Source organism: Dermacentor andersoni, chromosome 1 (assembly GCF_023375885.2).
Source record: "Dermacentor andersoni chromosome 1, qqDerAnde1_hic_scaffold, whole genome shotgun sequence".
Taxonomy (NCBI): domain Eukaryota; kingdom Metazoa; phylum Arthropoda; class Arachnida; order Ixodida; family Ixodidae; genus Dermacentor; species Dermacentor andersoni.
Window position 1 is genome coordinate 249,648,711 of NC_092814.1, and position 16,433 is coordinate 249,665,143.

The window sequence follows — 16,433 nt, forward strand, 5'->3', positions numbered from 1 at the left end:
CGCCTTTTGTGTGTGTGTCTCCATGTGTGCGCGTTCCTTTTTTTTAATTTTTTTTCGTTTTCCTCTCTCTCATCTTTCTAACCCCTATCCCCCATCCCCAGTGTAGGGTAGCAAACCGGAGACTCATATCTGGTTAACCTCCCTGCCTTTCCTCTTCATTCTCTCTCTCTCTCTTGTTTCCTAAAACGCTCTGTCGTCCATCGACTTAAAGCGGCACGCGAAGTCCGTCTTTCGTCACCAAAACAAAAGCTGTAGATAATAGTATGTACTATGGCCTCGCCGCAATCCCAGAATTTGCACAAGGCACTGTCCATGATGCTGATGCAAAAACAGTCGGCGCTTGTAAAGGTGACGTCTAGAGTGTTCTGACCTTTGTATGGTTGCGCCAGGCAGGTGAGCTTGAGAATGACGCTGGCTGCACTCAGCCCTGCAGGTGTCATGCGGAACGCAAATGACTCCATAAACTTGGGTTCCGATGTGCGCTTGACCACGGATGTCTTCTTGCTTTTGACCACTTTGTTCTCGAGGAGGAAAGTCACCTTCACCTGCGTGTCTGGTAAAAAAAAAAAAAATCAACAGCGTTAGGCTTCATTAAGTAGCTGTCCATCTCTGGTGCACAGGGCGCCCTGAATTTGCTTATTTTTAGCTTGAGTTTGTTTACTTAACCATATGGTACATGTGGTACACAAGGCATGCATTATCATCATGAACCGGTAAAATGACTTTCACCACGAGAAGCTGTCCCGCGCTTCCTTCTACTTAATGTAGAAGCGCAGAATATCCGTTCAGAGAAACTGTACTTGCAGTTAAAATCTTCGTTTACTCAAAGTTTCCGTTCTACACGCATCCTCTGTTTCCGTTCCCGCGACAGTCCTCTTGAACCAAGTGGTCTTAGATGACGGCAATACGTCTCATTATTACTAAAGCTATGAAATTGTATTGGCGGTTACGACTGTTGATGGTCTAGTCATGATGGCAGAACGATTTATTCCAGCGGCAGCTGCGTATGGTGCGCCTGAGCACGACCACTCGGGTCCTTTCTTGAAAGCAATCTGCAATAGGGACAGAGTCTAGGTTCGCCGAGAGCTGACAGCTTCGTGTGCGTTGTGTTCACGCCGCTTAGTTCACGTTGAAGCGATAGGCAGCACGAAAGCTAATTCGCTCGCTGCTGCTGTCGCATTTCCTCACGCCAGCGTTTTGACAGCGAGTGTCCGTGTTAATTGAATCATATGTGTTCATGTTTGCCAGTGCGCGCGTGACGCCATGCTTGTTAATTTAGTTAGTAAGCGAACGTTTACAACTACCATCCTTACTGCGCATAGCTGTCTAATAATTTGCTACCGCAATCGATGCCTCACCTTTGGGGCGAAACTGCGCCTTTTCATTTAAGGGGGAGCTGAAAAAGCGGGAGAAGAAGATAAATAACACCTGATTTAGTCAAAGAAGGAGGAGACATCATGTTCAAAAAGCTTGCGGTCCTTTATACGAAATGTCTCACGACTGCAGGGGTCCCAGAGAACTGGAAGAATGCCAACATTATACTAATTCACAAAAAGGGAAACCATAAAAATTGAAAAATTATAAGCCCGTTAGCTTACTTCCAGTATTGTGGAAGATATTCACCAAGATAATTTCCAATAGAATAAGGGAAACACTTCACGCCAGTCAACCAAGAGAACAGGCTGGCTTCAGGAAGGGATACTCTACAACGGAGCACATCGATGTCATCAATCAGGTAATCGAGAAGTCTGCAGAGTACAATCAACCTCGCTACATGGATTTCATAGATTACGAAAAGGCATTTGATTCAGTAGAGATACCAGCAATCACAGAGACATTACGTAATCAAGCAATGCAGGAGGCTTACGTAAATATTTTGGTAATTATCTGCACAGATTGCACAGCTACTTTAATTATCCACGAGAAAAGTAGAAAGATAACTATAAAGAAAGGGCTCCGGCAAGGAGACAGAATCTCTGCAATGGTATTCACTGCATGCTTGGAAGAAGTATTCAAGCTATTAAGCCGGGAAGGCTTAGGAGTAAAGATCAACGGCGAATATCTCGGCAATCTTCGGTTTGTAAGTGACATTGTCCTGTTCGGCAACATTGGGTACGAGTTACAACTAATGATCGAGGACCTTAGAAGAGAGAGTGTAACAGTTGGGTTGAAGATTAATATTCAGAAGACAAAGTTGATGATCAATAGCCTGGCAAGGGAACAAGAGGATCGCCAGTCTGCCTGTAGAGTCTGCGAATGAGTAAGTTTACCTAGGTCAATTACTCACAGGGAACCCTGATCATGAGGAGGGAATTTAGAGAAGAATAAAAATGGATTGGGAGTGCATGCGGCAGACACTGTCAGTCCTGACTGGAAGCTTACCATTATCATTGAAAAGAAAGCTGCACGATCAGTGCAGTTGAATGATAACGGGCAGAGCAGATAATCTAATCCACATTAAGAGAAAGAAATGGAGCTGGGCAAGTCATGTAATGCGTAGGTTAGATAACCGGTGGACCGTTAGGGTCACAGAATGGGTGCCAAGGGAAGGGAAGCGCAGTCAAGGACGGCAGCAGACTAACTGGGATGATGAAATTAAGAAATTCGCAGGCGCAAGTTGGAATCGGTTGGCGCAGCACAGGGATAATTGGAGATCGGAGGCAGAGGCATTCGTCCTGCAGTGAACTTAAAATAGGTTGTTGATGATGATGATGAGAATCAGTGAATTCTAGCGGTGCTGACATATGGGGCAGAAACTTAAGAGATTGGCAAAGGGGCTCGAGAGCAAGTTAAGGACCGCGTAAAGAGAGATGGGACGAAGCATTTTAGGCGTAACGTTAAGAGACAGGAAGAGAGCGTTTGGATTAGAGAGCAAACGGAGGTAATCGATATTCTAATTGACATTAAGAAAACAAAAATGGAGCTGGGCAGGCCATGTAATGCGTAGGTTAGATAACTCGTAGACTATTAGGGTCACAGAATGGGTGCCAAGGGAAGGGAAGCACAATCAAGGACGGCAGAAGACTAGGTGGGGTGATGAAATTAAGAAATTCGCAGGTGCAAGTTGGGATCGCTTGGCGCAGCACAGGGATAATTGGAGATCGGAGGGAGAGGCATTCGTCCTGCAGTGGACATAAAGTAGGCTGATAATTATGATGATGATTCGCCAAGGCCGCAGCGGCACCCAGCAGCTGCGGTCAGGAAAGTCCGGAAGGGATCACAGAGAAAGCTTCGCTTCAAAAAAACATTTTTCTTTCCCTTCCTTTAGTTCAGAAAAACGCGAAAGGCGTTAGAACGCGCGAACCGCCATGAAAGCCTCATTATGTAGACGCCGAAGTGCACTACTCGCGTGCAAAAGTATGGCTCATGTCTGGGTTATTACACCGTCGTCAGACGGCAATCACCGTTATATCGGCTGCTAAAGTGAATCGGGTACTATTAAATTTGGCTAGTCTTATCAGATTGCACATGCTCGCACTTTTTCCTGTTTGCGTGTCCATCATAGTCCTCGCGCGCGCGAATTGGTCACCCTGAGCACGGGCGCGGACAAAGTGCATATTTGACAAAAAAAAAATTTTATTAGGGGGTTTGACGTGCCAAAACCACGATCTGATTACGAGGCATGCCGCACTGAGGGGGGCTCCGGAAATTCGGGCCACCTGGGGTTCTTTAACGTGCACCTAAATTTAAGTTCACGGGTGTTTTCGCATCGCGCCCCGATCGAAATACGGCCACCGTGGCCGGAATTCGATCCCGCGAACTCGTGCTCAACAGCACAGCACCATAGCCACTAAGCCACCGCGGCGGGTGCAGAGTCAACAAGTGTCGCCACAGTGCAGTGCACTCTGGTTTTCGATTCCGCATGAGTCTTTATTGCAGAAGCTTCTGATCTGACTAAAACTACGTACATTTTTGTGAACCCAAGAAAAAAAAAGAAAATTAGTTCGCTAAACCGAGGAAAATAACGACACATGGTCAGTCCCTGGAAGCCTTCCGTGACAACAAAGAAGCTTTCCGTACGAACACTTTCCCTAGACCAAGAATTCACCCTGTTCATTGACCTTTTGCGAACTCGTTTCTCTAAGGTTCATGTCGTCAGAAGGATAAAAAAAAGACATCAGGGCGAGACTTACTAAATTTGTATAGAATTGCGGTTTCAGATTCAGGATTTTAGGACAGTCATAACTGTCCCCTGTATCATTTCCTGCCATGCACGAAGTGCACATAAGAATATATCAACTTTCTGAACATGGTGTTTCTTTGCTGATTTTTTAAAATAATTTTTTTTCTACGCTAACACTTATTCAAAGTTACTCTGAAAAAATGTTTAGGAGCAGGACTGTGCATATTTGAGGGGTTGTCTATATTACCAAAACGGTGAAAGAAGCAAAGCGAATAGCGAGACGAAGTGCAGAGTATATACAAAACGGAAAAGAATCAATAAACGCCTTGTGCGTATTTCCCTCTCAAGTACGGACTGTTCTTTACGTTGCTGGGCTTCCTGCTATAGACGTTAATATCACTAACATGAAAATACATGAACACGTGCTACGGTATGTGATTAGGGATATATTACTGCACTATGTACGTGTACTGAAGGCACTAGTGAATCCAGTCTGGTGGTTCTGCTACAGGAGTCATTCTACAAATAACAGAGGTCTATTTATTTAGCAAGGTAATGTTGTAAGCCAGTTGGTGAGACATCGTGAATAAAACCGCTACAGAGACAAGACGGAGGGAGACGACAACACAGGGCGGTTGTTGTCGTCTCCGCCCTGTGTTGTCGTCTCCCTCCGTCCTGTGTCTGTAGCAGTTTTATTCCCAACGTCTATTTACTGTTTTTGATGTTGCCATATTAGCTCTCGTAATAAGTCTCGCAGGTCAAGACAGTTCCCCCGCCGTCCTTTCTGCATTATTAGCACATTTTTAATACAATGCGCCATGCTCTCCTGTCCATAATGTTTGTTGACACTTTACTTGCGTCATTTGATATTATTGTATCCAGCACAAGTTCGTTTCTACATCGAGTTTAACTGTGCGTCCTGTTTTTAGCGGCGGCACCCTGTTGTCTCGACGCTGTTATATACAGGGCATTTTTTTAAAACCATATACAGATATTTCTTTAATAAAAAAAAAAAACGACAAGCGTAGGGCACGTGGCGTTTATGCAAAGTACTTCAGACCAGGCGGACATACTTTGCCGCTAATCACGTGAGCTCCAGAAGACTGATTAAAAAAATACTATGTAACTTCTTTATTAGTGCCTTGGGAGCAGGTGTTTAATTGAGAAATTGGGAGGCAGTCACATATTATTGCATCCTTATTATATATATATATATATATATATATATATATCTGGGAAATCGCACATAATTCCAGATGTACTTCATTGAATTCCAACATTAAATGCAGGCAATACCGGAACCAAGCGTGCCGGGAGCGCCGAAAAGGAAGGTGGCCTCGCTATCATATCAAAAGGAAACGCTCCGCGTCGAAAAGAGCGTCGTAGTTTGAAACTGCACACCGCAACCAGACGCGGCAGGTGCCGATAAACGCTTTGGATGACAAGCGTGTGCGGCTGCGTGCCGCGTCTGGATTTTCTGCGACATGCCGTCACTCAACCACCGTCACACACTTCTTTGCAGGTCGTTTTCGTGAAACGTAGCAGCGGGACGCGCTCGGTTTCGATATTGCCTCGATTGAGCTTTGAAATTCGATGATGAATATCCCAAAATAGGCGCAATTTTCGGAATTTAAAGAAAATGGGGGTTCATTGAATTGTGAGTGCAATTGTGAATTAATTAGTTTTTGTTAATTAGTCGCGCAAAAGTATATCCGTCTCGCCTAGGAACTACTTTGCACGAAAGCCACGTTCGCACGTTCCTATGTATAGCCTAAAACACACACACGCGCGCGCGCGCGCACGCGCACACGCACACGCACACGCACACACACACACACACACGCACGCACGCACGCACGCACACGCACAGCTGTGCACCGACTCTCGCGTTCCAAAGTAGTCGAGGCTGATAAGTTACTAAGTGGCATTAGGCATAGTGTACAGGAATTCAGAGCCGGACATATGCTGTTAGCCCCTTTTCAGCCCCCAAAATTTCAAACACCCTTGATGCTTGCTTAGCGACCATCGGGAACGCATCTTGCGCAACGTGCAAATGCAGCGAGTGCGAGTGTCGGAAAGAGCAGAAAGACAGCACGACGTGTTGTACGGCAAAGGTCGTATCAAAGAAGGACAGATAAAGAATGCTACAGAAATTTTGAGAATTGTCTACTAATGCGTTAGCTGTCTTTGGCTCGGCTGCTACTTCGATTTTGCTAACTTCTTTAGATATCTTATGCATGTCTTCCCATCGCTATCAATCATCTCCTTTTACACTAATATAACGATTACATCTGTTAACTGGAGCAACTGTACATTTATTTCGCAGATGTAAATCGTAACGGGACGGACAGATTTTGCTTGGGTATTCGCCAAAGCATGTTTACGCATTAAAATTAACTGGTGAGGTCGTTGTACAAGCACTCAGAAGCCATCAAGCGTGCAAGTTGCAAGCGTCCGCACTGATGGTTTCTTGGGCGAAGCAAGATATATGAGCCTTGCTTTGTAACGCCCGTGATAATAGCTGCGCGGTGACTTACCTAGCTGCCTCTGCAAAGGCGGGAAATGAAGCTTTAACTACGCCCGATTTTTTTTTACTCCGCCTTAAGTGGTCTGCAATGGAGCCTTCAATTTCGTGAATGGAAGTCACCGCTGTCACCAAGATGACCTTCGGCGTGCTAGGCTTCGCCTTTAGAGCATGCAGCGATATATCGTTCCTCTTTTCGTTTTTGTTTAAATGCTTTCCTCGGGTTATAGGCACTGCGCTCAGCAAGAGCTCAAGTAGAGGAAAAAGAAATACGTGTCTCATACAGCGGGAGGAATATTGCAGAAAAATTCCCTCTGCTTAATGCCGGGCGGGCAACAACTCTAAGGAGAGGATTAGACCCGGCAGGGCTTGGTCTGTGCTTAGAAGGCTCCGGCCAAGGTCAGTCAAGCCAGCCTAGAAAATTTAGAGAAGCCGTTAACTTTATTGCCTCCACTCCATAAGGGAGACGGCAAGGCCCAGAAAACTTTTATGTGTTACCGTACTCTATGAGAAAGACAAGCTAGCATTGCTTGCGATAGGTGGGCATATGTGAGGCATATAAATTACAAAAGAAATGAGGGAGACAGTAAATAGAGCACAGCGTTAAAGAATCGCAGAAATTACCGTCGCTACGTTTAGCATTTAACGTTACACTGCACTTCGTATGGCGGCAACGTGGAGGAGTGAATCAAGTGCAGCCTGCACAAAGTTCGCATTTACTACGAGCGAACGGGTAGGGAATCGCCACAGAAGGACTTAATATCGTTGTAAATTCTTACACTTACACGTGGGTCCACAAAACTCACTACATATAGATAACAATGACACTTAATAGTTACGCAAGGTAAAATTTTTTGATGTTGCGATTTTTTTGTGTTCCTTGTGTTCTTGAGGCTTTTGATATTACTGCGCAATTGACGAGTGAAGTAATTATTTTAAAAGATAAAACATCCTAGACGAGCATAGGGAAGTGTTATTCGGCTCATGCAGGTCCAGGGCCTTTTACCGATGTGTCACGGCTCCGCCGAAGACTTTCGGGTTGTCCTTACGCACCGTACTCGAACTCGTTCTGATGTGTGTCTACTCGTTCACATGAATTAAGAATTTGCCCCGCCATGCAGGGTGTGCAAAGGGGAGTACTGATTCTGGGCTGATTACTCTCCGGCGTGGAGCATTAGCAGATCTAGATCCTTCATGCAATGGGTTATGGTGACACACAGCCTTAGCTAGCGCAGAGTAAGGGTGCCAACACATTTATTATTTACATATTTGTTTTAATTCCTTGGTGCCTTGGGGCCTTAGTAAAGGCAATGAGGCAGGCGGTTTGTATAGCTGTGGCGCAACACCCAGTCACTTTGTTTATCGCTGGTAACAATTCCGAGTGAATTAAGTAGGACATCCTAAGGGTGAGCGGTAGAGCTTCAGGTGAACAAGCAAGGTCAGCGAAGACACAGAGCTATGCGCTGCCACTTTGAACTGATAACATTTGTTAGAAGTAACGGACGCTAGGTGCGTGTGCGCTGAAAGTACCCCCTCTTGGTCTCATGTTACCGTCGTCTCTGTTTCCGTCATGTGCACTTATTATTTTCCTGGTAATTAATATATACTGACAGGCTCATCTATTTATGTTACTTGATACTTAGTAGAGACGCAGAGGTAAGCATGTGTTGAAGCCATGGCATGAGCACACAGCCTCTGCTATATTGCACGGTGCACCGGCCTTACACAGCACCGATAGCCAGTTGCTAGTTTATTCTGAAACATTTCGTTTCGTGACTAAGTCTGCTTTTAGTCAAATATTTCAGCGAATTTCGTAAAGCAAGGAAGAACTAATCAGTTACTTTCAATCATGCTAAATGTATATGGATGTCAAGCGTCCTGCCGAGCTATACCGTTGCGCAAAGAACGCATGGACGAAATACTCATTTACGGTCTGCTTCTGTGCTTCAACTTCTGCTCCAATTTCACTTGCATATTCAATGACCAGCTTTGCGCGCTATCAAAGGTCAGTCAAATACTGCGTCTAAATCGATCTACCAATAGACTGCTGAACTAAATACTAGGAAATATCAGAGTTTTAAGATAAGCTACCAGTTCAATCCACAAACGAGTGTGATCATGACCCTTCATCATTGGCTTTGAGCGCTGTCACCAAGACTCGGCCAGCAAGGCAGGGCAGTCTGCGTCTCCGTTTACGGCAAATTATTGAGCATTGGGCCACCCATGTGGCCTGTACATGAAATTTACTTACAATGTGTTAAGTATATGTAAAATCTGTGTATGTGTTTTTCCTATGTAGAACGCATCCGCACACCAGCGCACTGTCTTGAAGAGAAGCCTTATTTATTTCGCATTATTATTCCTTCTTGGGGACTGTTTCTTTTATTGTTTTGTTTTTGTGCTTTAATGAAATGATGCACGAGTGGCTCGCTGTTCATCGCTAAAGCGGGAGCTCGTGGCTTTGTCAAGCTGCCGATTTGTCCTGCCTGCTTCCGCCATCGTAAAGTACTACTAACTACTACTACTACTACTACTAATAATAATAATAATAATAATAATTATTATTATTATTGTTACTACAATACATTTCCGCGCCCCACTTCCCTTTCTCAAGTTGTTTACATCCACCTGTCTCCAGTTTCTTGAATATGCCTCAGTGGTGTGGAATGGCACAAGCAAATTCAAATAGCATTTTAATTGAGCGCGTACGGGAAAAAGGTAATCGTTTGCGGACCTCACGCTCGAAAAATTTTTCAAGTCTGAATAATGATCACACACTTCTGTCATTTAGGTGCAGACGTAGTCGCACCGACGACCTCTTTTTATACAAGAACATTCATGGAATTATTACATGTTCGGATCCACTATAGCTTTCGTTTCATTGCAGGTTCCGCAGAAGACTACCAGGGAACATAGGTCCTTTTATGTTGCTGCCTCTTTCAGCACACACTCGCCTCTCAACAAAATGCAAAACCTTTACAAGTGTCGTTTTATCCATCTTGACATCTTTCAAAACGTGTAATCTTCGCACATTCTCTTGAGCCTTCTTTCTATAGCGGTGTTTATCTCCAGACTTCTCATAGTTTCTCTCTCCTTCTCTACTTACGTCTCTTGATTGTGTGCTATTGCTGTGATTTTGTAGCTGTTTAGTCCATTTATTTTCTCGATTTCGTTGTTTCATTCTATTTTTTTATCCAATAACCTTTAGTAGTTGTTGCTTTACATTTTTATCTTCTTTGTATTGTTTTTCTGTGCAGCAGAACCCAGATCTCCGTGTTGTTCCTGGGCACATTAATTAATTAGTTAATTGTGCGATGGACGTCGCAGGGCGACCTGCCCAACATTCATTCGCAAATGTAAAAATCTGGAACTTAGAAATATGATCAGTACAAGGTGACGGGGAAAATGTGGCATGAGGGCTTCGAGAGACGTAGCGCTAAGCACAACGATTGGCTGTGCACTCGTTGTGCCATAATTCGTTCGCAGACGACAAAGAGATGAATGAATGGCAGCTCTTGCCAGTGCTGATATATAAAAAGAAAATATAGAGGTACCATGAAGACACCCGAAGGCGAAACAGAGAACAAGTGGTGCCTTGTCCGTGATTCATTTTGCGCCGCATTCACTATTTTATTGACTGTCGCACTTATTCTGACTGGAAAATGTAGGATTAAGCCCTGGAAAGACCTGTGGCAAACTTCTGAAAAGATGTTAGTTCGCTGACAATGTTCTCCGGCACAGCAAGTTCTCTTGACTGTGAATACCGTTATATTAAAAAAAAAAGAATATGGGTAAATGAATGCGTGTAGAAGACTCGATCCTCATGCGCTGGCCGTATTCATGTACACTGTTCATCGAGCGGGACATTGAGCAAAGCGGGCGACGTTCAAAACAGTATCTTACTTTATACGAATGCTCTGCTTGCGCCTGAAATAATAAAACCTTCTATAGCTTGCCGCAGTAACAAAGTTTCGGTATTTGAGAATGAATAACATGATGCCTAAGTTAGAAAATGAGGACACTAAGGGAGTAAAAGTCGTTCTTTAGCAGTGTATGACTGAAAAAAAAAAGAAAAAGACCGCGCATTAGTTTCGTACCTGCTTCGGTAATATGTCAAAAGGCAAAAAAAAAAACATTTTAACGCACTAGTATACTAATGCGTTAGCGCACACCACAAAAACAAAAACAATATAACGCCAAAAAAGAAAGCAAACTTCCAAGCGGCCAATTTTTTCTCGTCGCGAAACTTAATCAAAAACTCCGAGTACTAGCTGCCAACTTCTATAATGTGCTGCTTTGAGACTAGAGAACAAATGAGGAAAGTTGAAGTGTGGACTCTTGAAATTCGCTGATATCGTTCGTGCTTTTTGCGCTCGCCGTTCCACTTGACAGAAAGAGAACGCTCTCATGGCCAGATGTCTTCATCTCCTTACATCTGGCAATCTGCGTGTGCTTTATCCTCCGCCAATTATCTTCATTTATTCCTCGAAGCAAGGTGAAAACTTGAGCAGTCGACGCATTTCCATTTCCTCTTACTTATACTACCTCTTCTAATTTTTATGCCACATGTGAAGATTAGGAGCGCGGAAACTATGGTATGCCCTTCTGCTTTCAGCCATCGCGACAAGCTGCTGCGCACCGAAAATGTCTTTTCTGCGTATCACTCATTACGCCCCAAGCAGCTTCATATCTTTTCTACAAACCTTCCTTACATTTTTTTTTTCCTTTATGAAAGACGAAGTGCGAAGCGTGTTTTGACCGTGCAAATTACGCTTGCTGATCTAGCCTGCTGCGCGTACGTTTAGAATGGGGTTCACGTCTTTCTTTTAAAGATTTTCCTTTGAGAAATTAACTCCTTGCGCGTGTGATTTTATCCTTCGCGAAAAAGAATTGCTTTGTCCTAATTCGCATTTAGTCTAACGACTTCATTCATCGCTTAAATGCGTTTGTGGTTCAAGTGAGTAACTTTACAGCGCACCATGAGGACTATATGCGGGGTATTTCAAAATATCGAAGCTGAGGTGTGCATCCTGCAGTGGACTTCAGGTGCGATTTTTTTCAAACGCGACTTCACAGCCTTTCATCTCAGATTATGCGCATGGACAGCATTTTATATTTTTGTTCCGGCAGCAAGGCGAATGAGCTTTTTAAAGTAACGTACCCAATAAACCGAACTTTTTTGCGACAGATTGTCGAAACTTCGCGTGCACAATGAACGGAACTACGTAAAATATTTTATCCAGATCAGGGGTTCATACTTTTACAAATATTTCGTTTGTAAGAGCCGATTGCCACTGGCCGGCTGCCTTCGCTAATATGTCTAACATCACGATTGGATGGCATCCACATTTAGGAAAAGTTCTAATATAACAACTTTATTTATTTTGCAATACTGCAGGCCTGACAGGCACAAAGAGGAGCAGAAAGTCAAACAAAGATTAGTTCAAATGTGGGTTCACAAAAACGAGTTCACAAATGGTTCACACGTGTACAAAAAAGATGCAACAAACAAAGAAGATTACAGAAACAGTTGTTGCAGTACGTTTTGAAAACCAGTCGCCTCAAAAATGGATTTAGGATGAGCATTGCAGTGGAATAGTGCCTGTGGAAATAAAGTGTGTTTAATGCGTTGGCTTTAAGATATATCAGCTTTAGTGCATGATCATGAGTGTGTCGAGTCTTTAGGGCATTTAGGTGTTGAACATATGAATGTATTGGCATGTCTAATTTACCTTTCAATATATTATGCAAGAACACTATGCCAGCATATTTTCGACGTATTTGCAATGTCAAAATGGCATTCTCTTGGAGAAGCTTAGCTGGGGAGTCACACCTTTCGAATTTACCAAAAATGAATCTAACTCATTCCGTTTGCGTCATCTCTAGCTTATGTATATCCCGCTTAATTTGAGAATCCCAAACCATGAAAAACATAGTATATTACGGACTTATGCCTTTCTCTATAGTTATGTGAGTATTGTACGTAAGTAACCTGAGCTCTGCTGGAGCTTTGTTTAATTTCCTCCTTAAGAGACACAACTTGTTGCAGGCTGATGCACAAATGTCCGAAACCCGACCAGGATAAGTTTGAAGTAAGCGTAACAGCTAAATATTTGTGATTAGTAACCTGTACAATGTCTTGATTGTAAAGTGAATAGGAATAAAAACTAGGATGTAGTTTACGTGTGATTCTTGGTAAGACGGTTTTTGGACATTAACTTTCATGTAACATGTTCGACAGCACTGCTCAACCTTCAACAACTGGTCATGTAAAACAGCATGGTCACTCTCGCACAACATTTTCTTATACCGGGTGTTTCAGCGAACACTTTCACCTTTAAAAAGAAGAAACTGCCTGCGTGTCTAGAGGGAAATGTGACAGAGGAGACCGGATGCAGTGCGTCCCTCACACATGACCCGTCTCTGCGGTGGTAGTATGAAGGGTGCGTCGCCACATTGCTTCAAAGCTAATCGCATTAACGTCGACATCCATCGTGAGGTGGGTTCCGCCGGAATTCTTAATTTTTACTCTGTCTGAAGCAAATTTAGAGCAGAATGTGCGCCGCAACAAGCCACAAGGTTTTGGATTCCTACTGCGGAAGATATTTTAGCTGCTAAAGTGAGTGATTAAATGTCTCAAAATGTGCTGTCATAACAGAGAAGTCCGTAAGCATCAAAACAGTCATACAGATTCAGTGGTGTTAATTGATATTTGCTATTCTTTACACCAATTGGACACCAAGTCGAGTGCTCTGTTTAATAATAAGTGGTCTGCGTAAGTGAACATTTCTTTATAAATTATACAATGATCCGCGAAGAGCTTAATGTAGCATTCAATGTTAGCAGTAATGTCGTTAATAAAGATCAAAAATAGCAATGGGCCCAATACTGACCATTGGGGAACACCGGAGGTGACAGCTACAGACCTGGAAGGGGTGCTATCTACAATAACATACTGTGTTCGATGCGATAAGAAGTTTTTTATCCATGCAGTAATCTAAGCATCCCCGATCGTAGCCTCTAGTTTTGCAACTAATTTTACATGGCTTACACAATCAAATGTTTTACTGAAGTTGAGGAGGATCATATCTGTCTGGCTTCGGTTGTTAAGGTTGATCGCAAGGTCATGCACCACTTCGCTTAGTTGTGCGACCGTTGAGAGGCCGCTTCTAAAACCGTGTTGTTGAGATATTAATATATGTTTGCTCGTCAAATATAGTGATCTGTTTGAAGATAATATGTTCCATTATTTTACAAGATGTGCTGATAAGTGAGATTGGCTTGTAGTTAGAAGGTTCGTTGCTGCCGCTGGATTTATGTATCGGAATCACCTTCGTTTTTTTTCCAGTCATCTATTAGTTATGCGGTCGCGAGTTATTTGCGGCATATAATGGCAAGGTATTGGCTCCACCATTCTGCACACATTTTTAAAACCTCATTCGGGATATTATCTGGCTCATTAGCTTTCTTTATGTCGAGATTAAGCAATAGATTAAGAACTCCTGCATTAGTAACGTTTAATGAATCGATGGTGTTAGGCGGACAGGGTAGGAAGGGAAGTAAGCCATTGTCTGAAGTGAAAACTGAAACAAACAAGTTGTGGAATGTGTTCGCTCAAGTTGTTTTATCTTCTAACCGTTCAGCTGACACAACTGAACACGGGCGAAAGTATTTCCAAAACCTGTGTGGATTGTTGGTAATGAAGTCGGGGAATGTTGTGCTCAAATAGTGATTCTTTGCATGTCTTAACTTTCCTCTGAAGTGAGCGATAGCGGAGGTCAGTTTTGATTCGGCCCTTTTCTTTTAATTTCTCAGTATGTCTAAGTCTTTTTAGTTTACGATTCGCTTGAAGGACCTCGCCTGACATCCATGGGTTTTCTTTTGTGGTTTGCAACGTTTCATCGCGATGAAGTTTGCTGTGCAGTGTAGCAGGACTGACTTAAATTGGTGTTTAGTGTAGACTTGGTTTTGCAGGATAGTCAGAGTCCTTTCGCGCCACGTGTTTCAACACGTGTAACCATGTAGGACGTTAAGTCTTTATGGCCTTTAAATAGTACTCTCGAAGTGGCAAGACTATTAGATATTAGTTATATTAGTTTGTGTGTGCATTCGTATCGGGAATATTGCTTTGATAGGAAAGTAACAGCGTGGCTGCCTGGTTGAACACGTGCGAACACGTGTCGTATCTTAAGTGTGTGCGTATCGGCCTTTACTAGAAGGCACGCACTCTGAAAGCTTCGGTGTTTGCATCAGAAAAAGCGAAGTGCAACACATGGCAAGAAAGACGGTAAAGCGTGCAGTGTGCGGGGGGTCCCTCAAGGTAGACGAGGGGAAGGATGAAAATGGAGAGGAAATCGAGTCAATCGGAAGACACTGTGATGTCGATGCTAGGCTAAAGAAAATGGAGGATTTCCACCATGAGCTTGTCAAACAGGTTGAAGAGCTCAAAAATGAGCTAAATAGGGAGCCGGATATATGGAAGGCAGTGGAAAAAACACTTCAAGCAGCCGAGGAAAAGCTGAACAAGACCGCCATTCATCATCATCAGCCTGGTTACGCCCACTGCAGGGCAAAGGCCACTCCCATACTTCTCCAACAACCCCGGTCATGTACTAATTGTGGCCATGTCGTCCCTGCAAACTTCTTAATCTCATCCGCCCACCTAACTTTCGGTCGCCCCCTGCTACGCTTCCCTTCCCTTGGAATCCAGTCCGTAACCCTTAATGACCATCGGTTATCTTCCCTCCTCATTACATGTCCTGCCCATGCCCATTTCTTTTTCTTGATTTCAACTAAGATGTCATTAACTCGCGTTTGTTCCCTCACCCAAGCTGCTCTTTTCTTATCCCTTAACGTTACACCTATCATTCTTCTTTCCATAGCTCGTTGCATCGTCCTCAATTTGAGTAGAACCCTTTTCGTAGGCCTCCAGGTCTCTGCCCCGTAGGTGAGTACTGGTAAGACACAGCTATTATACACTTTTCTCTTGAGGGATAATGGCAACCTGCTGTTCATGATCTGAGAATGCCTGCCAAACGCACCCCAGCCCATTCTTATTCTTCTGATTATTTCCGTCTCATGATCCGGATCCGCCGTCACTACCTGCCCTAAGTAGATGTATTCCCTTACCACTTCCAGTGCCTCGCTACCTATTCTAAATTGCTGTTCTCTTCCGAGACTGTTAAACATTACTTTAGTTTTCTGCAGATTAATTTTTAGACCCACTCTTCTGCTTTGCCTCTCCAGGTCAGTGAGCATGCATTGCAATTGGTCCCCTGAGTTACTAAGCAAGGCAATATCATCAGCGAATCGCAAGTTACTAAGGTATTCTCCATTAACTCTTATCCCCAATTCTTCCCAATCCAGGTCTCTGAATACCTCCTGTAAACACGCTGTGAATAGCATTGGAGAGATCGTATCTCCCTGCCTGACGCCTTTCTTTATTGGGATTTTGTTGCTTTCTTTATGGAGGACTACGGTGGCTGTGGAGCCGCTATAGATATCTTTCAGTATTTTTACATATGGCTCGTCTACACCCTGGTTCCGTAATGCCTCCATGACTGCTGAGGTTTCGACCGAATCAAACGCTTTCTCGTAATCAATGAAAGCTATATATAAGGGTTGGTTATATTCCGCACATTTCTCTATCACCTGATTGATAGTGTGAATATGGTCTATTGTTGAGTAGCCTTTACGGAATCCTGCCTGGTCCTTTGGTTGACAGAAGTCTAAGGTGTTCCTGATTCTATTTGCGATTACTTTAGTAAATACTTTGTAGGCAACTGA

At 43.5% G+C, this 16,433-nt stretch overlaps 1 protein-coding gene across 1 annotated transcript in view; it reads right to left on the minus strand.

The window, feature by feature from the left end:
• The window catches only part of LOC126548218 (synaptotagmin-15-like), a 419,497-nt gene that overhangs the window by 22,873 nt on the left and 380,191 nt on the right, over window positions 1–16,433 (minus strand). The window contains exon 8 of the mRNA XM_050196361.3: window positions 371–553. Coding sequence (XP_050052318.2) covers window positions 371–553 — 183 coding nt within the window. The remainder of the gene's footprint in view (window positions 1–370; window positions 554–16,433) is intronic.